Source organism: Nylanderia fulva, unplaced genomic scaffold, assembly GCF_048542155.1.
Source record: "Nylanderia fulva isolate GAGA-0341 unplaced genomic scaffold, ASM4854215v1 Scaffold9, whole genome shotgun sequence".
NCBI classification, from domain to species: Eukaryota; Metazoa; Arthropoda; class Insecta; order Hymenoptera; family Formicidae; genus Nylanderia; species Nylanderia fulva.
In genome coordinates, this window is record NW_028191026.1 from 1,581,034 (window position 1) to 1,603,661 (window position 22,628).

General features: G+C 38.7%; 1 protein-coding gene across 4 annotated transcripts in view; it reads right to left on the reverse strand.

The window, feature by feature from the left end:
• The window catches only part of sns (sticks and stones), a 258,920-nt gene that overhangs the window by 25,369 nt on the left and 210,923 nt on the right, over positions 1–22,628 (reverse strand). For all 4 annotated transcript variants that reach the window (XM_029323023.2, XM_029323024.2, XM_029323025.2 and 1 more), the window contains one exon: positions 889–1,077. In XM_029323023.2, the coding sequence (XP_029178856.1) occupies positions 889–1,077 (189 nt within the window). The remainder of the gene's footprint in view (positions 1–888; positions 1,078–22,628) is intronic.

Below are 22,628 nucleotides of genomic sequence, written 5' to 3' on the forward strand. Positions count from 1 at the left end.
TTTGGTAGTTGGAGCTCGGCCAGAATTGTGTGTCACGGGATCGATCGAAGATGCTCTTGGCAACTGGAAGCTGCGTTAGAAAGGGAGGCGGCGTCTCGACACACACATCCCTCCAATCTTTTTACTCGCTATACTTTTACGAGCGCGACACGGTAAGCGTTTTAAAAAAAAATAGCCCCTGACGCGAAATTCAGAATTATTTCTTCGTATCTCGATATCGTATTAAGAGGGACTGCACTATCCTCTCAATATTTATATTATGCATCTGCATATATTTTTTAGAGTTATAAAGGATCCTTTATATAATTTATAACCTTGTATAGATGACAGAGAGAGAGAAAAATTTTCCTCTCTTTAATTTTTGTTCTGCTGTAAACTGTATAAAGAAAGATCAAAAAACTACATTAGATGAATGTAATTATATCTAAAGCAAAACATCTGCGTTTTCCGTCCACTTAGCATATAATATAAAAAATCCTATGTCTCTCTAAGTGCACATATCATTCAACAATAGATGAATTAAACAGTTGCAGTCTATTAATTTACTAATATTAAAGCAATGAGCCTTCTATTGATTACACTAGCAGCAAAAATGGTTGGTAAAGAATTTAATCTACTTGTTTTGGTATTTACGTTTGACGAAAGGCATTAAAATATTTTTTCGCCGATTAAAACCGATCGAGAGAGCGCGATGATTTGTTATTTTGAGCAAAATTTAATTAGACGAAACCGCGTTATTAGAGCAGAAACGCGCTTATCTACGCGCGTATAGTGCAACGCGTTTATTTGATCCTTGTCGCGTAATAATCATCATGATAAATTCATTGGCGCGCGGTATTATCGCGCAAAATTGAATATCAATGCGCGTAACAGGATATAGTTACTTACCACCTTGGATGGAGATCGCGGTAATACTCGTGTCCCCGCCCTTAATCTGCACGTTTCCTCGATACCAGATGATCGAGGCAGCCGGTTTGGCCGATCTGACGATGCATTCTACTCGTCGTGACTCTCCCACCTTCACCTCGATTACCTGCTTATTCGGATGACTGCTGATCTCGACCTTTCGCGGTAACGCTGAAAAAAGGAAATTTCGTAAAACGTTATTATAATAAACCTTATTATTGCAATTTTTATATAAATATATTCGCTCGCACATAACGTCGCCAGCAAAGTTCCTTTGTATATTATTCATACATAATTTGGTTATTTAAAGAATGAGGCAACAATTCTCATTAACTCGATTGGCCAAGCTTTTCCACCTTACAATAATTACAAATTATTATTAGTATATTTTATATAACGTTTTAAGCCATTAGATATTAAATATCTCAGTAACTGAATCTTAAATTAAGACTTTACTTAAGTCCACTGAAAGTTAATTAAGAAATGGAAGTCTCTTATCTATTTAGCAGGCTTCTGCATCTTGTTTCGCGGAAGAGTTTATTTTCGCTCGCTCGAAAATAAAAGTGCTTCGACTTTTTATATACGTATATATATATATATTTTGCGCGAATGTTGTGTATATTTTATTCTTAAATATCTAATGTACCAGACTGAAATTTTTCGCAACAATCTCTTATTTTTGCGACCCAGCGGGATCGTCAACACGTAGTAATCATGATATCATTAATTTTACACGGTTATATCCGGTTAAGCGTGACATGGGTGGTATTTAAAAACAAAACTGTAAGCGTTGCGTGCCCCTAAATCGTCGTTTCGAATAAATCGCGCATATCGTATACATAGATTTTCGGACATTTTGGGGTGATAAACGACGCAATCTGCTGATTTCGAGCGATCCGCGTTTGCTCTTGTTTTATAGCGCTCGCTTTCCGTGTACCAATCTCTCTTTCTCTCCTTCTCTTCTCATCCATGAGTTAATTTAATGTCAGAATAGCGTGCGCGATTTATTGCCGGATTCTATTAAGCGCATATAGAAAACCGTGCTCGTCGGTGCAATAATTATATATACGGGGTGTGGCCCTATATGCGTAAATGCGTAATCGCATTTAACTTGATCGAATTGCTTCCACTTATGCGCAATAACTCGCGGAGAATGTGACTATATCAGAAAGTGTACGCATTCTACGAAACGGGAGGATATTATAAACGCTGATGATATCGTGAAAAAAAAAAAAAGATCGACACTCTCTCTCCTTCGGTAATTAAACTTTCATTTAGATTGCAATCGTATAAAAATAGATACCCAGTTATTTAAAGAAACATCTTTTTGATTATAAATTTGTTTAAGCAAACGCGTTCTATAATATCTTGAGATGGGTCATTTTTTTCCGTAAAAAAGTTCAAAAATTTTGGTAGTAAAAGTGTCGTGCAAATTTATTGAAATTTATGATTGCGTATATTTTTCGATGAGATTCGATAGAGTGATGTTTCAAAAGCGAAAAGTAAAAAGTGAGAATATTCATTGACAATCACGCAACTGACTCGCTGATTCGAGTTTAATGATTATACTATTGACCTCTATTTTCGTCGTTAACAATGCAATCTTTTTTTCAATTTATTACGATCCTATTATAAATTGAAAAGCCGTCATTGAAATATGTTGTCGAGAAATACTTGTGCATCCCATTCAGCCATTCGTATTCGATCGCTCGACAATGTATCAATTCGCTATTGATACGGCTGAATGCAACACGTATTTCGTACATCCGATAAATAAAATCTGCATTATGATACCGCCGCCATCCCAATAGAACTTTATATTTTTCTCGTTAATAACATTTTATTTGGCGTCGCGCACTTTACATATCATATAATTTCGCAACGAATTCGAGTACATATAAAACGATTAATTTTTTCGAAATTGTACATTACATAAATATTTCAATAATATACGCTGCATATATTATAAAAATGCTGCAGCCATTTAAAGTCGGCTAAAAAAATTGGAAAGAATTAAATTCTGGCAAATTCGTAGCTTGAGAATCGATAAAAGTTTGATCAGTGAAAATTGAAGAAGAGATTCGGTATATATTTGACCCACTATTTCACTGATCTCTATGACGCGAAAAATTTCAAACTTGTGCAAGAGATGACAGGAATGCTGCTTGCTTTCTCCTCCCTTCTTCGTGAAAAATTCACTCAAACAACTCGGTCGTTTGTGTAAAGGAAGAGATCCTTGATCGAAGGCCAAACACACATTTTCGCGCGAGCGGTTCCATTTTTACGGCATGACTAGCGTAAGAGACACTTTACGTAGCCGAACGACAATGACGACGACGACGACGACGTCGAGGAAAAGGAAAAGGAAAGAGCTAGCGCCGGTTACCAGGCCGCTACGCCGTCTGCCTCCCCGAGTTTATATTGGCAGTAGCTCGGGAAATCCTCCGGGGGATGCACGCGCCGAGCTACTTTACCGCGTTACTTCCGGAAGCCACTTCGTCACCGCCGGACCTCCGATATAGCGGCTCTCGGTCGACGCGGCACCGGAGCTTCAGGACCCATTTACCGATCCGAGATAAATTTTCCCACTTCGATATTCCCCCCAGGCGTATTCGAGGGAGTCGCGTTCATCTTCGGACGGCGAGTGTATTCCGCTACGATGCACCGGCGCCGATATAAAGCACCCGCAGAGACAAACGCAGTGTAGAGGTAATGGTCGTTACGCGTGCATTTCCTGACGGCGGTAACTGGGAACATTCTCCTTCTCTATGTTTCCCATCCCCTATCCCGTATCTTATTGTTGTCCGAGAGAAATTGCTCGCGATGCTGCTTTCAACACTTAAATGTACTGTGTACCGTACTGTGTATTGTCCTAGTATGTTTTTCATGCGCGAATCTCAGTTTACCAAACTCTGCTCCTGACGCGGAAAATTCATATTTTAATAACGATTTAATTAACAATTTTCGATAAAAGGGGAATGCCTTTATTTTTGCATCGACGCACACACAACACGTATTATTATATCTTTTCAATTTTCATGTAAAAAGAGAGCGTCGAAATTTTAATAATTATATATAATAAAAATAATTATTACTCTTTTTTTTTTTTTTTTTTTTTTTTGAAAATATCTTACACATTTTTTTGTGCTCTAATAATTCTTTTTTCATATATTTACTTTTCATATATTTCTTGTTACATATTGAATTCTTCTTCTAGGAAGAGAATGCAAAGCATTTTTCCTCATATATATTTTATATATCATGTGGAATGTCTTTTCCTCGATAACTTTTGCGTCGAGTTGATATCACGAGTTTTTAATTTTCAATATTGCATATCTTGCACGATATTAAGCTCGAAATGGTTAAAGCCTTGGTTGAAATAGCGGAGAAGCAATTACTATTGATATGCGTAATAAAACGCTATTACTGTAATAGCGCTAGTGAGCTGAATTAAATTCAAATTAGAGCGTTAAAGAGAACGCGACAGTTAACGCACCTAACGTGTTATCTTCGATATAAACCGGTCTCGAGAAATCTGCATCGCTAATGCAACGTAAATGACCGTCATTTTTGAGAAAAATTTTTGTAGATTCACATTTGGTTATAGTTTTACGGCGCTAAGTGAAATGAGAGAGAATTTATTGATCAATATTTGAAGTAAACCATTAACATCGGTAATTAGCAATCGTTTACGTCACTTTTAACGCGAATCACGATCATCTTTGAAAATATTATGGAAATTGGCTCGGAATTACTAGAGATTCTCGGTCCACGTCATAAATAATCTCTTATAGATCCGGTCTTGACATCTACTCTTCCGAGTAAGAAAATACAGAACGTTAAAGTGTAATTATTCTCATTTATGAATTACGATCGCGAAATAACGTGTATAATATGCAAGAGAACATGAATCAATTAAGCCATTACATTTTTTACGCATAAAACAGAATCTTGAGCTCTCGCGTAAAGTTATATCCCGATAAAAAATATTGTAGTTAATTGTATTTAACATATATTTTATCGATATGTATATTGTCAACGGAATATTACTATATTTACATGTGTAACAAGAAAATTTCAAATTTACAATCGCAATTGAAAAAAATTGTATCGTCAACTTGACTATTTTGCAGCTATTTTAACAATATCCGTTATAAAATCGAAATTGCAACTACAATGTGAAAAATTGTGTGTGTATGGATGCATACGCGGAGTTTGTAAATATTTAAACAAATTTATACACATATATATATATATCGAACATAGGATCTCTTCGAAACAACATTTATTTTTTCTATTTGCAATTATATTTATTTTTCAAACGCATTGAACTTTTCATCTTCATCGTTTTTCAACGTTTTTAACAATTTCCGCGAAACGGAATGAATATATCCTAGAATAATTAAGATTTAAATATATAAAATCATTGAAAGAGAATCGCGAAGCTTTCCGGCGTCCATTCTGTCTCGTTTGCATGAATCTCTCTCGAGATACGGTATATAAAATAACAATCTCGGGAACAATGCGTGTCGTAGAATAAAGATGCCAAACGGGGTGCGAAGTAAAGACAAATGGAGACATCGTTTTCCCTCCTCGGATAACATCATCGTTACAAAACGAGGTAGGGACGAGAAGACAGCGTCAATTATTCGCTAAATGCTTATTTAGGCGTCGTTGCCATCGGTCCCCTCTATTCAATCTTCCATTTCATTTTCGCGTTTCTCTCTCTCTCATCCTTTTCCCTTCTTTAGGACAGCGCAGGACAGCGACACCCTTCTTGGTTCCTTATCTCCTACGAGAGAAGCGTAATCGCGTCTCAGAGCGACGAAGAGGCGCAAAAGTCGAAGGATTGTTCTAATTACGCGAGGATCGGGAGGATACACGAGGAGGAAAGGGTTAAGGGATGAAGAGGGAAGGGAGATTATACAGGCGAGAATATTTCACAGAATCCCTCGAGCGAATATCTCGACCCGAGCCGAGGAATTTATCCTCGCCTTTATGCACGAACGCGCCCTCCTTCCTCGTAAGTGGATTCGACCGGGATTTATAGGCTAATGATCGTTACGGCTTCCGATTGCACGCGTTTGCGCTAGTAATCGTCCTTCGAAGAGCGCACGCTAAACGCGCTCCGTCCAGAGAGATATTACCCGAGAAACTTCCTAATCTCGACAGGCCAATGTCCGCTTTCGCTGTATATTACGAAATCGCAGATATGCTTAAGCGTGTACACGGGGTGTCTGTGAAAGGTCTTTTGACAGGGGCGAATAATAGTTTCTCCTTCGGGAAGTTGTGGTAATTATTTTGGGAAACATATCTGCAAAGCGATCGTGCGAATTATTAGGGAATGTAGAATTTCAAATTTAATATTAACAAGTATTTTTCAATACTTGTCAATTTGGAATTTAACATTTTTTATAAATTATCGTATATAAGTTACATATAATCATATATAATTAGTTGCTTTTATTTTTCATTTCTTTTTGCAGAAAATACGTACAAATTTAAACCGAGTTCTTTCTTATAAGCTCTCGTGCAAAGGTATTAACGAATAAAATTAAATCCGCAACATGCATCAGAAGTTATACAATAGATAGTCATTATTTTAGGAAATAAATCTACAAATCACTGATATTTTTTAAATACTTGTCAAACAATTTAAAATTAAAAATCCTTTACAAAATATCACATAGATTACATATAATCATATATAATTAGTTTCTCTTATTTCTCAAGTATTTCTTTTTTTTATTTTTCTTCTTTTATAGAAAATATTAAGAAATTTCAACTAAATTTTTCGATGAACTCTCGTGCAAAAATTTTAATAACGAATAAAATTGAATCAGCACGCGCATCGGCAGAGATTTGATCGATAGTAAAGACAATTTAAATCGCGAAGTCGCTCGTATCGCGGAAACTCATGCGTAGACGTAATCGGTCTTCGCGCGGAAGTGTCGCGTTACGATTTATACGTCGTACTTCGTTTTACAGTCATTAGTTCGAGTTAATAGGCACTGTACTCACGTCGTTGCAATATATGCACGCTTATTTCTCTCGACTAATCGATAGTCGATGACACGTTGTGTGCATCAGCTATGCAATGCGGATGCAATCTGTCTTTCGGTCGTTATTCAACGCGTCTTCATATAAAGCGAATAGCGGCAAATCTGTCTTTTAATTAGAATGTAAAAGTAGCGAATTTCTGCCTTTTAAAAGTCTATTATTAATATTACACAAATAACACGTTATTTAATTCCGGTAATTTTAATTGCAAAAAAAAAAAAACAGATTTTTATTTTTTTAACGCGAAAATTGAATGATAAAAATTGAGAGAAGTCTATATGGAATAAATCAAATTGGGTGAATAGTATCTACTATCAATTAATATCAAGATTAATAAATGCACATGAATAGTGGAACGAATTTGTCAAATATACATATAAATATATTTGAGCATATAAATAAACAATTAAAAAAGCAATGAATAAAAACAGTATGGTACAAGTACACATCTTTTATAGCGTTGATGAGTATATAAGTTTTTCATTTATTTACGCATAATTAAATTAACTGGAAGAAAATATCCATAACGCAACAATGTCGCGTCATTTCTCCGTCTGTTGTGCAAATTTTTACAGACTATAAAAATTCAAACACACAAACACACACAATGCATATTAAATGCGGAAATTTAACGTTTCTATGGGCGCGTTTATAAAATTTCCGTGAAATTCAAATGGAAAAACGGTAACGCGCGTCATGCATACGTATACCGCAACGGAGTAACGTTCAAAAGGCGAAACCTGAAAAAGTCTAAAGTTTCGCCGAGGAAAATCTCGTACACCACGCGACCATTATCTACTTCGCTTATTTTCATACTAGTCCCGGAAACTGTAGACTGGTACATCTGCCGCGGCGCAATATGTGCATCATACATTTTTATATATCGCGCAGGACGGATACACGAATCCAACGCGTCCCTCTCGTCGAGGCATGTCGTTTTCCCTCTGTCTTTATCAAGATAAACAGCTTTAAACTCTCAAATATGTGATATTTCTGTGCTTTTTCAAATATTTCTCAGTTCTTTAAATTAAACTTCAAAAAATGCGGCTTTTAACCCAAGAATTACAATGAAATTCTTCTCGTTCCCTAAATGCATTTTTTACGTAATTTAGCGACATTGTCTTCGAGATTTTTTTCACGAATTTTTTTTTTACATTCACATTTCTACTTTTTATATCTTTTTTTATCTCTCGCTTTATGACTTCTCTGTGCTTTATGTACATATTTTATCTCGAAGAGGTAAACGACGCTTTCGTTAGGGTCGATTCGGTGGTCCTCGATGGGCTTTTTTGTAACGACGCGCGCCTAAGGAGACGCTCGACGCTTGTTTCGCGATAAATCGCACCCGCACTTAGCGGCAATTGGATTCTAAGTCGCGTGGATGCGGGCAACCTGATAGACCGATAAAGCCCTCCATCCTTTTTACGCGAAATCGAACGGGTGGCGGCGGGTTTATCGGTCCCCGGTGGCCACATTGAGGAACGGGTCTTTTCGGCATTCTCTTTCTCTCTCTCTCTTTCTTTCTTTTTTTTTTTTTTTTCGTTCCTTCCTTCTGAGGTAAGCGCGAGTTCCGGTTTGACTCGTCATGAAATTCTCGTGGGACACGACGCTGCTATTTAATTTAATGGTACGGCGGTCCATTCTTGCCCCGGATCTTCGGCAACTCGGGGAAAAGCAAAGAAAGTGAAGAAATAGATGTTTGGCGTGAACAAACGACAGAGGAACATTTCCAATCAATCGCGCCAATTCGTAAATTGCCCCGTAACGAAGATAATTAAAGAAATTGCGTGTCCGTACTTTGAATATTCGTGCAAAGAGAATATAATTTGGGCACAAGATTTTTGTTAGTAACGAGACGAACGAGTCGAGAGTAATCCAATTCGCCGTTTTCTCTTTCTCGTGTCTCTTTCACGAGATGACAAGCCGGCTTTTCTATACGTAATGCAATTTGATTTCCGTCTCGGGTGAAGCTTGGAATAATGGAGTCGGTGAAAATTAAAAGTGCATCACGAATATTTTATCGGCTAATTGCGGCAACGTGTCCCCTCGTCTAAAATTTACGAATGGATATACGATTAGAGTTCAAATATATTAAGAATTTTATCATATTTTTTTAATAAATATCTTATTATGTACATCGTGTAAGTAAACTCAACTTCATGATCTTCAAATAACTATTCGCTTCGTTGTTCTCGAGAATAATACTTTGTCGCATTTTTTTTTCTACCTCGATTTATCCGCGAAATCGTAGAATATCGACGTTCTCATGTCCGGCATCATTTTCGTAATATCGAATTCACGACGCGAGAGGGTCCAAAAGCGCAGTTATATACAGAGGGACCGAGTTCACAGTTTGCCGTAGTCTGGAAATGGACTTATCTTCCTTTGAAGATGCTGTCACATTATACGACGTCCGGCTATCCTCTCGCCGGACGTAAAGGAGAATCGAAGAATCTGGTTTTTGGACCGTCCGATCCGCGCGATCTCAAAACATCCATTTTACATTTTCCGGAGCAGTGGGTCGGAAGGACGCCGCCAATATGCCCGGAACTGGGTCGATGGATGGATCTCGCAGTCACGTCGGTGAACAAGGACGGAGAAACTGGATGATGCGAGAGAGGGAGAGAAAGGATGGACCGTCGATTGTTAATTCGCGTTGGTTCGTCATAGCGTTGTATCATTCATGTCCATATATATATATGCTTTGCCAGGAGCAACAATATCTAGGGAAAGAGAGAGAGAGGCGCTAGAAGGGCAGATGGCGGGTGAGAGTTCCGGGGTTTAGTGATAATTGAATGAGCCGGCGTTGTATCACTGCGGGATTTCGTGCGGCATCGACCCTGTCTGCCATGCCCAGCCCCACCATGGCTTTGCCATGCACCGGAATTCGCAAACGCAAACGTGCGCGCGCGCCCTGACCCCCGGTTTCGCAAAAGAAGTAAAAAAAAAAAAAAAAAAAAGTAAATAAATAAAAACAACTAGAGAAGAGAGCTTCGAGGATGGCCGGGCATCAACGTTGATTAACGCCGTGCTTAACCTTCCTATTTTATGTATACTGGTTTGTCCGACTGATTCACTTTTATTTCCTCGAACACAATGTGCGAAAACGTATATTGAAAAAGAAAATCTACTCTCTAGCGCGTCGAGAGCGATTTGGACGGAAGCGTATAATCCGTTTCGCGGAAAAATTTCGCCCGGCGATGAATGAAAGCTGTTAACGCGTCGCGTTGAATTATCATTTCGCGAATATCTACAGCGAGATTCGGGCACAATGAATTTTCCAAGGTAATCGCGTAATTTAGATTGCAGGAATGACGCGACATTATATAATAATTTTGATTTGTCGTTGCAAATTTGCTTTATCTCCGTGTGTCTCCGGACTACTTTTTTACGCGCCCTTATTCGTGCGTCATTCGTGCTGCAGTGGATCGTATTTTATTGCCTTTAAGGGAAAAGGTCGTTTCGAATTACGGCGTTACAGGACTGCGCAATAACCGCGTCTACGATCCAACATTAAAATGACATTTTCATGATAAACGGTGTAATATCTACGCTCTGTTTATTGCATTCTCAAAAGTTTGAAAAATTCTACTTTTAGGATATAAAACGAGACAGTGTTTCGCAGACGTCTAAACGTGGAAAAATTCTATTTTTTTTTAACGCGACTAAGCCGGAACTATTTCGGGATGCTTTGACGATTTGGGTGAAGGAACGACATTTTCAACCTACTTGCGGAGCTTGCGTTTTACGTCCTTATCAAAAGTCGTAAAGAAAGAATGTCGTTCGGCGTTTTAGTTTCATTTCCGCGATAGAGAAAACGTTTCGCTTCTTCGAAACGGAGGAGAAGAAAAATGCTCCGAAGAAAAGAAAGGCTCGGTCCTGCGGGCCGTGCGTGTGCATTTTAATCGCTAAAGGAGAGGATACGTCGTACTTATATTGTATGTATGTCGATAAACGCCGCGGGAAAACTCGGCAAACAGTCATCCGTGGTTTTCCGCGTTTTACGCGAAAGAGGACAAGTTTTGGAACGCGTTCTCCTCTCCGTTGTATAACACGGCACCGACATTGTGTCGCCCGGCGTGTACCACCCGTTTTTCCGCGTTGGCGTGTGTCTTTACTTTTTCCCCCGGACGTGCCTTACGTCTTGCTAGGCGAGTCATGCAAGTACCACGAGTTTCATGAAAAATCGGGAAAGTTGAATGTTCTCCGCGTAGCGGTGGATGCACTGTCCGCGATGGATCCGACTGTCCCTACAGAGAGACCAAAAGGGGACAAGGAAGTGGAAAACTTTCCTGCGAACACGTACTGCTCTCGTGAGTAAATTTTAATAATACCTCGTTTATTATTAAACTCTCTCTCTCTCTGTCTCTCATCCGTTCCTTCCATCCGCATTTTAGCAGGAGAACAACGAATTCTATACAAGTTGAAAATTTTCGTCTCTTTTCCAAGAAAAAGTCCATATCCTGTATGCAACATGTTCCCTATGAGTATAACAAACGGAGTCAATCCGACGTCGTTAATTATTTGTATAGTGTTCGAAGTATAGCGTACGAGTTTCCGCGGTAAAAAAGGAAAAATATATTTAAAATATTCGGCAAGTAATTTTTGAAATAAAAGAACATTGATTAATGGAGAATATATGAAGGTATAGGAAAAACGTCATTTCTAATTAAATTGAGAAAAATATTGTCTTATATAACAAAATATAGAAAATGAAAAGATAATTATTTGACTTTTCGCTGAGCAAGAGTAAAATCTCCCACCGAATCTTTAGCTGAAAGAAAATATCTCGGGCTCATATATATATTGTGCAGATGATTAATTATCCTTTTTACGATTGCGTACGCCGATATATCGAACGGAGCGAGATGAAGGAAAAATGGCGAAACAGACTATGGACGCGAAGAACGTTTTGGGATCGTTACTCAGAGAATTTATGTGCACGAGCCATGTGTAGCTGCCATACTCCTAGGAGACGTAAAAAGAATCTACCGCGCCCGATAGATATACGCTTTCGATTCCTTTGCAACGTGATGGCGATCGAAAGTAGGCGAAGTATACTAGGCGGTTCGTAAAAAATCGCGAAATTCATAATTCGTTTTTAATAACAGAAATATAAATGATAGAAGCCTCTATTTTCTTCCTCAAAAGTTCGATTTTTTAATAACTAAAACAATATCGAATATTTTTCTCTCTCCTATAAACAACATCTCCTTCCTCGTATCGAAAGAGAACAGATTGGCGCAATTAAACTTTACGATATTCCATATATAAATGTGCGTCTTCGATATTGTATAAACTGAACTCCCACGCCTCGATTCGCCAATGGGGATATCTCCTATTTCTCTGCTAACGATAGTTCAGTTCCGATCGATACTCCTCTATTTCGCCCGAGTACCACCGATACCACCGAACAGCCGCATCGGCAGCGAGCGAACAGTCAGATGATAAACGCAGCTTCGGGGACCCGGGCGAATAGCAACACAGGAGTTCTCTCGTTCCTTCGGATCCCCCTTTCCTCCTCGTCGCTTACCACGTTTCTTGGCGAAAGGGGCACGTACCGTATCGCGATGACGGGACGGTCGCACGAGGGCACTTTACTAAACGGTCGATAGAAGGCTGCGGACGCCCTCGCTTCGATGAAATACGAGCGCGACGCGGCAGCTGCTTCGTATCGTCAGGAACAGTGTTTCGTACAATGTTCACGGGGACGCGGCTACAGCAGAGAGAGAGACTCGTCGTGTATATAGGATTCTTCCTTCAATGGCGAAGGTGAAATTACGAACCATTTTCGGCCTGGCGTGGCATTTTCCAAACCGCGCGTTTACCCTTCCGGAAATTGGTTGTGGTTTCTTTGTGAAAAATATACAACGAAAAAATGAACAATTTTAATTCCTCTTTTGTCTTCTTTTTCTATGTAAAATTGCGCAATGCGAAATATTTTTCAAAAATTTAGCAGAAAAAAAAATAGAATATCGAAATGCACATGGGTGTATTATTCTTGTGCTCGCAAAGTCGGCATTCGCGCGGTTTGACACGGCGAAAAAAAAGAGAAACTGCGTCGCAAACATACACGAGTGCATCCCGTCCGAGTTCGGGGAAAGAGAGGAACTGAATTTTCTTGTAAATTTTTACAGCCACTTTTAGCGTTTACTCTTCGTTCCGCGACGAGAATGAAACTTGAAAGTAAGCCAGGACCGCGAAGAAACAGGTGCTTCTCGCGCGCGTACAGGAAACTTCTCCCCACCCATCTCTGGGCTCTTCTATAAATATTTAAATAAAACTGCAGTTTTCTAACAGGCGTCTCGTTACAATTTGCTCTCATTTGCTAAACATAACCAACTTGCATTAAGGACAGCTGATTCTCCTCTTTTCTTTCCTCTCTCGTATCCTATAAGAACGCGAGGTAATCATTAAATATGTAATAACAACCGTAGGAACACGTAAGCGAGAAAAGAATATATTAAAAAATAAATTGCATTCGTCGACGAGTTAATCAGTAATGAATTACCGAGTGAAAAATCTGAAGGAGGAAATAACGAAATCGTCTTTTACTCTCCTCAATCAGATCTGACGAGAAACAAAGTTATCGAGTTTATATTTATTGTTGTTAATCAAGTTAAATGTTTCTTATATATAAAAAGGAGATACGACTTTTTCCGATTGGCTTCCATTCTTTATGCTCCTACATCCTATTCCTTTCACGCATGATAAAAGTTGCAGTAACGCATAAAAGGAAAAACGTAAAACACACTGGTGCCGCCACCAGATTCTCTATGCAGAGGTTCTATGAATTCTTGAAATACTATAACACTACGTAGGCAGGTCTCTTGCAACGCAAGCTTCGTGGCGCCGTCTGCGCATAGAACCGACTCATCCTCTTCCAAGGTTTCCTGCTATTATATAAGTTGTAATGGACTTAGATATGCCCTTCTCCCTTATTAATGGGCGTAGAAAGATACTTTCAGACGAAAATTCTGACAAACTATAAAGTAACATTGTCTTCCGGAATAGAGAAATTATTTCCAGTTAGTTAACAACATCCCCGTTATTATATTACGAAATCCATTAATGTAAAAAAAAGCTCTCCCTTCTTCGTTCTTATAAATGGTTATTTCTATCAAGAAAATTCAAACAATTACTTTCTCTCGACATTTCATTTCAAGAAAAACATGTCTACCTGAAAAATCTCTTTAAATTCTTTAAATTATAAATACAAACTTTGATATTTTCTTGATTCTAATTTCGTGCATCATTTTTTATTTTTATCGTCACAAAAACAAATTAAAAATATTATATCGTAAAAACATGTCATTAAATCTCTTCTCTTTCTCTCATTATTTTATATAAGATTTTAATACGAGATGTCATCATTATCATCCGATGTTATCTCTACGAAATACTTGATGCGTACTCGGCAGAGTAATGGGCACGTAGCTCTAAAATCCGAGCGCGGCGAGCGAGCACACAGTACTAATTAACGAGCGTAGCGGCGGAGAAACCGTCGAGTCGATGAATCGAGTAATCGTTCGCCCGTCTCTTTAATCCTGATTAAAATTACGAGAACACCTCTCGCGGGGAAGAAAGGGTGCGCAAGCAGGTTTTCTATTTCGCGAGCGTAACATCTGACTAAAAGGGCGTACTTACGGTGGCGTATAACGTAGCTTGTTAATGCGGTACTTACACCGTTCGTCCTATCCTCTGCTATTCCTCTCCTTCGTATTCTGTTCTCTTCCTTAGCTGCGTGCGATTCCGCGAGTCTCTCTCCGCATGCATTATTCAGAAACACTTTACATTATTTAAAGGGACATTTTCCCCCTCGCGCGGCTACATTGTTGGTCGCGGAAGACAATAAGGCGGATAAAGAAGAGAGAGTGGGAGAGGGTGAAAAAAAACCGGTTGGAAAAATAGCGCGAGAGCGCGAATAATTATAAGACTCCGCGCGCGGAAAATTAAACAACAAACGCGGCCGTGATGATTTATTCGCGCAAAATGAAATAATTAAAACGCCGATGATTTATCGTTCGCGTACTATAATGTCTGGAGATGATACGCGGATTTGTCCGCCGTGAAAATAAATATCGTTCATACTTGGAACGGTGGGGATACATAAAACGCGAAAACGCGCTTCTGCGCTTTTTCGAGTTGCAGCTATTCCGTACTTACGCTCGTAAATCACGATTTGTGAGAAGAACAATTAAAACAACGAATACTCGCGCATTGTTTATACTCCGTGTTCTTCGTTTACTCTCCCGCGTGATCCCTTAATACCTCGCGAGATCCACCCGTCTCTTGGAGGGTAACCAGAAATATAAAGGTTATTTGTGCACAACAGAAAATTGGAGAGATCTTTTCAGCTTCTGAACAGTATATGGCGCGGAAATTTGCAGGAATTGGCGATGGAAAGACGTCAGAGAGGAAATTGCGCGATGTAGAAACGCCGCGGCTTTAATTCCGCAGCCGATCCTTTGGATTTCATAGAAATTAGGTCGTGAAATCGATCCCGGGATACTTGCATATACGACGTGATAGTCGTTCGCTTTAAATTGCTATTTTTTCCCTTCAAGCTCTAACGCGCGCGCGCGATGAAAGCCGACGTATTCTGCTCACTTTTTTTTTTATTGTTAACTTTTCCTCTCCTCATTCTGCCTCTCAATTATTATTCGTTGGATGTATTCAAAAAACTATTATTAATCGTACTATGAATTGAACTGTTTAAAATTGTACTTACATTTAGACAATTATATAAATAAATATGTATATATTTATAAAATAATAAATATAAAAATGTATTTTTAAATGCAATTTGCGATATAACGTAAAGATCGTTAATTCGCGACTTTGTTATATTTTTTCATTTCGTGTTTATTAGAAATTTTCATTTTTTATTCAGCTAATTCTAAGAAACGGCATTAAGCAATTGCATATTTTTCCTGTTTAATTCGCGTTTCATAAATTAATTATGTCTTCGTTTTTTTCGCGTGCAGCAGGCAGCGCTAATTTTGCATCCGCATACTTCTTGAGAATTTCTTTGCCGACTGCTCCAAGAGCGTCTTTCTCGCGTAATTTATTCTTGCGATGGAGAGGGAGAAAGTTTTATTCCGGAACTTCCCGACTTTGTCTTTGCTAGACTAATTACTTATCAGTACTATGAATATTATGGCGCCGTAAAGACACCGAGATTGCGATTGATCGCGAAAAGTGGAGGGATAATCAGCGTTCGCATTCGGGAGGAATTGTTTATCCGTCTATATAGCAATGGTCGCTCAGTCAATCTCGTTGTGATCCTCAATGTTATTTCTGAAAATATCGGATGCAAGGTCCTTAATGAACAGACATAATCGACGCAGCTTCTCGGAGCTCTTTAATATCCGGCTTTTTAATCTCACAGTTGGATTATCGAGTCAACATCTTTTGTGAAAATATGTCACTTTTTAACAAGCATATCGAGATCAGAATCTCTCCAGATTTAAGCTTATCAGTCACAGAGATTTGCTTTTCGGAGCAAAAATATCCACATTCGCGTAATATCTTTCGTATCTGAATTTAAATTTCGTATCTGAAATAGATGAATGAACGAAACGAAAGCAAAATTAGAGGAGCAAAGTAATAAACCTATAATTAAATGTTACGTAAATATTATGAAAGATTGAAGGCGAAAGAATGCGAGAATCGACCGAATGAATATGAATGCCGGCAAACTCGGCAATTTCGTTCCGCGAATTTTCCGAAAGTCGGGAAAGGCGGTATGATAAAATTCTGGACGCAAGAGCGAGGTCATCGTGGAACATTTTGGAATGAGCTTTGAGCGAGGTGTCTGCCTAGAGTCGAGGATCGTCGACACAGTTTGCTCTTTGACGAGAGCAATCATGGCTTCTGAATGGCGCGCATCAGGCGGGATAGAGAAATAAAAGCTAGAGAGAGAGAAAGGGAAGGTGTGGAAAGTAAAGGAACGGGGAGAAACTGACGCGGTTGCAATCGTGCACTCGTCAATGAGTGCATCGGCTTAAGCCCTCGAGAGTGCTTCTTCAGCTTCCGTGTTTGTCGCCGCTGACTCGTCCGCACAAATTAAATACCGTGTAAGAAGAGAAAGGGAAAAAAATGAAAGGGAGATACTCGCGGTGACACTCTCGCGATCGCCTCGCAGATGGTTCCTCTCTATTTTTTTCGCGCTGCTCGTCTGACAAAGCTTTCTCGCGCTTAATGATATCCCCGAGGAGGAACGCAACCACGTCTCTTTATGTTTATATCTTCTTTGTTTTAAAAAAAATTTCATGAAAGCCATAAATTAGCCACAGAGAATTATCTTGACCAAGTACATGGTTTTTTTTCACAAAGGAAGTTTATATCTTTGCGATGTAATATATATTCGAAACGCCCGCGAATGTTGACAACATTTTTGCGCGTGATATTTGAAATCACTTTAATCGTCCCTTATATTCTTCCTTGAATTTTGGAGGATTTTCAACTCCTAACTTTGCGCCGCAAAAGTAGGAAATGGTAGAGTATCGTACTTTACATCTTCCTCGAAGACTAACCGAACTCAGAAATGACAGGATTTGATATCGCTCACTTATATTTTCCATCTCTATTTCCTCGCGTGTCGCAAATTCAGGAAGGGAACGTTTCTCTCTCGAGAATCTCTCTGATCGACATCGACGACGACCTTCGTGCGGAAACTGTCGAGACGCCGAATTCCTGGACGAGATGGAAAATTAGAGTGCACCGACGTCGCAAAAAGCAACGGTTCCGTTCGCCGGACACGGAATTTATTGCGTTTATCGCGTTCATTCGATTTTGATGCCGAAATGTAAATTCGAGAACGTCGAAACTCCCGATGGAAACAGCCTCGCCGAACCGTGTATATCGGCGAGAGGCCGTGTATACACGTCTCTCGTCGATCATTCCGCAAATGCGAACGCATTATATACACGAGAACGCGACACACATATCGATATTAATCGGACGCGCGCAGTTTCGGCGCGCCTTTCCGCCTTTCGACGCAATCGACGTTGAATTACGCGTAATGGCGATCGATCGAGTTTGTGACGTGATTTTCCGGCAGGCTTTAAAAGACCGCGATGGCGGTTTATGCGAACCGACGCGACGTAACAATTGCGTTTTGCGCGCATCGGCCGATTATTAATTAAACGGGTTATTTCCAAGATCCACTAAAAACAGGATATGTTATATTCGCATTTCGTTCAAACGAATAATAACGCGCAAAAATTACATTCGTAAATGATTCAAATGATTTCTGACATTAATCAATTTTCGACTTCTGACACGAAATAACCGCGTTGGAAGACTTTTGAGAATTTCGCGTTCTTATTATATATACAATAATCTTTTAGATGAAAGAAACGTTTCCAGAGCACGTGTCTATTTCCCTGTATATTTTTTTCTTCCGGCAGCCCATTTAGTTCGCGAGTCTATTTTGTGTCAAATCCGCAATTAATTTCATTTCAAATTCCGCATACGCCACAAAATCGATTCCGTTTTCGTCGAAACTGCCTGCGGTTGAATTATGCGGCTGATATTGATAATTGTCAATCAAACGTGATCGATATATATATATATATATATATATATATATATATATGTACGGTGCTATTAGTGGGGTGAAAAGTATTTGACCGATATTCCGCGGTAGTCAAGTGGAGGGATGAAAATATCTGTGTATGAAATATCCTTCTCTCAATTTCGCGAAAATACCAGACATTCTTTATTTTCACGACAAACATGTCGTTACGTTGTAACGACTTTTACAGAGAGACGGCAGGTAGCCGAGAGAAATCTCATTTATTCCGAGATGACAACAAATTTTCATTGTCCGCGTATCTAATAATGTCTATCACGTCTAGAGACAAATACACAACTTTTCCTTTATATAACTTCTTGATCTACCTCTCGCGAGCATTGTTTCGAGAAAAGGATATATCTACGTATCGCACATTTTTTTTTCTTTGCGATAACAGAGATTAAGTATTGTAAACATGTTTACTTTGTAAATAAAGTATCAATAATTTCGTTTAAATATAGTTAAACTCGTTTTTTACAGAGTCTTCATTTATCAATTTTGAGCACTTTTCAATTTTTCTTCAAACAAAGAATATCAATCTGATTTACCGTTCGCGTTTAACGAGAAATATTTAATCAAGAAATTATAGGAAAAACGTAGCGTTCAAACAGACAAACGATTACTGTTGCGGCTCTGCTGCGATAATGAAAAACAGCGTTACGATAAACACCGTTATGTATCAGCAGGGGAGATAATTACGTTGACGATCATAAACATGCTGAACAAACAAGGTAATTAGAAAAAATGAATGCGCGGTTGCCTTTTAACCGGTGAAAATGAAACGCTATTGATCGGACGGTACACAATTTTGCGGTCGGCGAACCGCGAAACTGCTCTCTCGTCGCTCAAACTTGGGATTTTTTCCGCCTCTTGAAGTTTGCGATAATCAAGCTTTACTTCCCGGAGCGCATAAACTTGGCACGCAACCTCTGTCGCCCATTTTAGTTATTTCTTTTTTTCCCTCGCTCCCTAGGCAAAATGATTTTCCATATTCTCATTAGTGCTAAAGCGCGACTGACTCTTTCATCCCTTTCTCATTTTTTTCGCGCAATCTTTATATCAAACGAATAAAAATATTCATGTATACATTTTATAAATCTTTCCTTAATTCGAGCCATTTTTAATGCACACAAACCCATGTAACACTTATATTTCATTGAAATTAATCGAAACTCTTCTCGAATTTGAGGCGAACCAAAAATGATTACAAAGTGTCAAATTTCCATCCTTCGAGTCGCGCGACTGACTCTTTCATCCCTTTCTCATTTTTTTCGCGCAATCTTTATATCAAACGAATAAAAATATTCATGTATACATTTTATAAATATTTCCTTCATTCGAGCCATTTTAATGCACACAAACCCATGTAACATTTGTATTTCATTGAAATTAATCGAAACTCTTCTCGAATTTGAGGCGAACCAAAAATGATTACAAAGTGTCAAATTTCCATCCTTCGAGTCGCGCGACTGACTCTTTCATCCCTTTCTCATTTTTTTCGCGCAATCTTTATATCAAACGAATAAAAATATTCATGTATACATTTTATAAATCTTTCCTTCATTCGAGCCATTTTAATGCACACAAACCCATGTAACATTTATACTGACTCTTTCATCCCTTTCTCATTTTTTTCGCGCAATCTTTATATCAAACGAATAAAAATATTCATGTATACATTTTATAAATCTTTCCTTCATTCGAGCCATTTTAATGCACACAAACCCATGTAACATTTATATTTCATTAAAATTAATCGAAACTCTTCTCGAATTTGAGGCGAAACAAAAATGATTACAAAGTGTCAAATTTCCATCCTTCGAGTCGAATTCGAAAATAATATAAATATTTAACATATCGGGCGAGATAGTTGCGAGATAGTTTAGCGAGCTGTACGAAATAATTTGCGCGCGTGTAATGGCTTTTTCGATTACATCGGATGGCGGGATCCTCCATTCGACATGCGGAATGCGATTTTCGGGGTAACGAGAGAGTGTTATTACGCGAGAGGGAGCGAGCGAGAGAGATCAATCCCGAATGCACGCGCGTGTTGATACAACGTCAACGTTCGTCAGCGGAATCGCGAACTCAACGGGGTTTATGCACGCGCTGAATAATGCGGCTGATACGCGCCGAGGGTGGGTTGTATATGGGTTTTAGGTCATCATCGTCGTCGTCGTCGTCGTCGATGCTCTGGCCTACATTATGTTTAACGAACTTAGCGCGCGCGGGAATGATACAACCCTGTATATACGGTATGTCGTCGTACCGCGCAACGCGTTGTAACACATTGTGTAACACTGTGCAGCACCGCTAATTAATTAACCCAAGCAGAGAGTAGTCTCTCTCTCTCTCTCTCTCGTTCTCTATTTGCGTCGCACTCTGTCGCTCGCTTCGTTGTTTAGAGAATCATTATTATTACATAATGGTTACACTATTTAGCGACGGATTATCGAGGTTCGACGAGGATAAGATGAAATTTCACGCGTTGAATCCTTTAGACGTGCACTTTTATCAAGATAGCAATATAGTTGAATAATGAGCTCGAATAATGAAGTGTAAAAGTAAAAAAGAGAGAGAGAGAGACAACCGTGTCGCAAAACTTTGCGAAAGTAAGTCATTTCAAAGTTTCCGATCTCTTCGCGAGAGCTTTAAGGAAACGCTCGCTCGGATCGGAGGGGAACGAATATCGAATGGTAATTTGTTTCGCGGCGGATTTCCCTTTTTCGGGCAAAAATTCTCGCGATCGAATATTTTTCGCGCATCAAAAAAATAAAATAGAAGTCAACCCCTGAGTCTTTCCTCCGTGTCACTCTCTCTGTCCTACGGCGGCGGAAACCGAGGCTGGTGGTGTCCGGAACCGAGTCGCGAAATGAGATTCATAGCGGCATAAGGTGTGAGATACGCGCGCGACGCTTCCATTAAGGCGAAGCCAATCCAGCCAGCCCTGGATGAGAAAATCGCGCATATATACGAGGGTGTCTGCCGCCATGCGTAGGTATTACTATCGTTTCGTAACGCTGCGGCGCATCTCATCGGCATCTTCACGTGTATAAGATTCGCGGAGTAGTGTGTGTACATAAGCGAGTCGCGTATGCAACTTATTCGACAGCCGCGACGAGGACGTGTAGCTGCGTTACGTTGCGAGAGACAAGTTTGCTGCCTCGAAATTGGAAAGATTCGGCGTTAGCCGGCGACGGATTTACGCGGCTGCCGATATCCTAAGTGTATGTGTACGTAGCTCGTCAAAGAAAAAAAAAGGGAGGAAAAAATAAAACTCTTCGTACGTCGCGATATAAGATTCTTCTAAACATGGTACGTATGATTACGCGGCCGCGGATATGGAAAATCGGATTTGTACGAGATCCACAGAATATGAAATAGCTGGATGTGTATATATACATAAGGTTTCTCCACTTTTACACAGTAGAAAAATTTGTGTCTTTTTATTGTTAAAAATGATGATCTCCGTTAAAATTTGTGTGTTAAATATTTAACATTCATGTGTTAATTTAACTTATTGCTAATTTAACAGCAGTTGCGTTAATTGAACTTAAATGTTAAATTATTAAAACAACTCTGAAAAAAACATGTAAAAATAACGCAATGTGCATCTATTTTTAATTTTACACTATAAATATGTTCCGTTTTATTAGTGACTAGATTTAACTGTTAAAATTTGCAAAAATGTTGATTTTTTATATTATATAATATAAGTGGAGATAATGAAATCTAAAATTAACATATTTTTAGTTATTTTACATTAAAACTCTGTTAATTTTATACAAAATTTATTTTATATTATTTAAAGTTTTGCATTTATTTTATGTTAAAAAATATTAACACAGTGTCTCCATTTAACATATCCATATTATATTAAATTAATACAGAAATTTCCGTGGACCGTTTGGAACACGTGATATTTGTTAAATTTAACACAAATTTTTCAACATATATTTTTTTCCTTCACTGATTTATCTACATAAATATAATAAGAATAAATTCGAATTATTCAATTATGCAACCCTCGATAATCATTCACGATTTATTATAAGAATTATAGATTGTGTTCTGTAGTCGC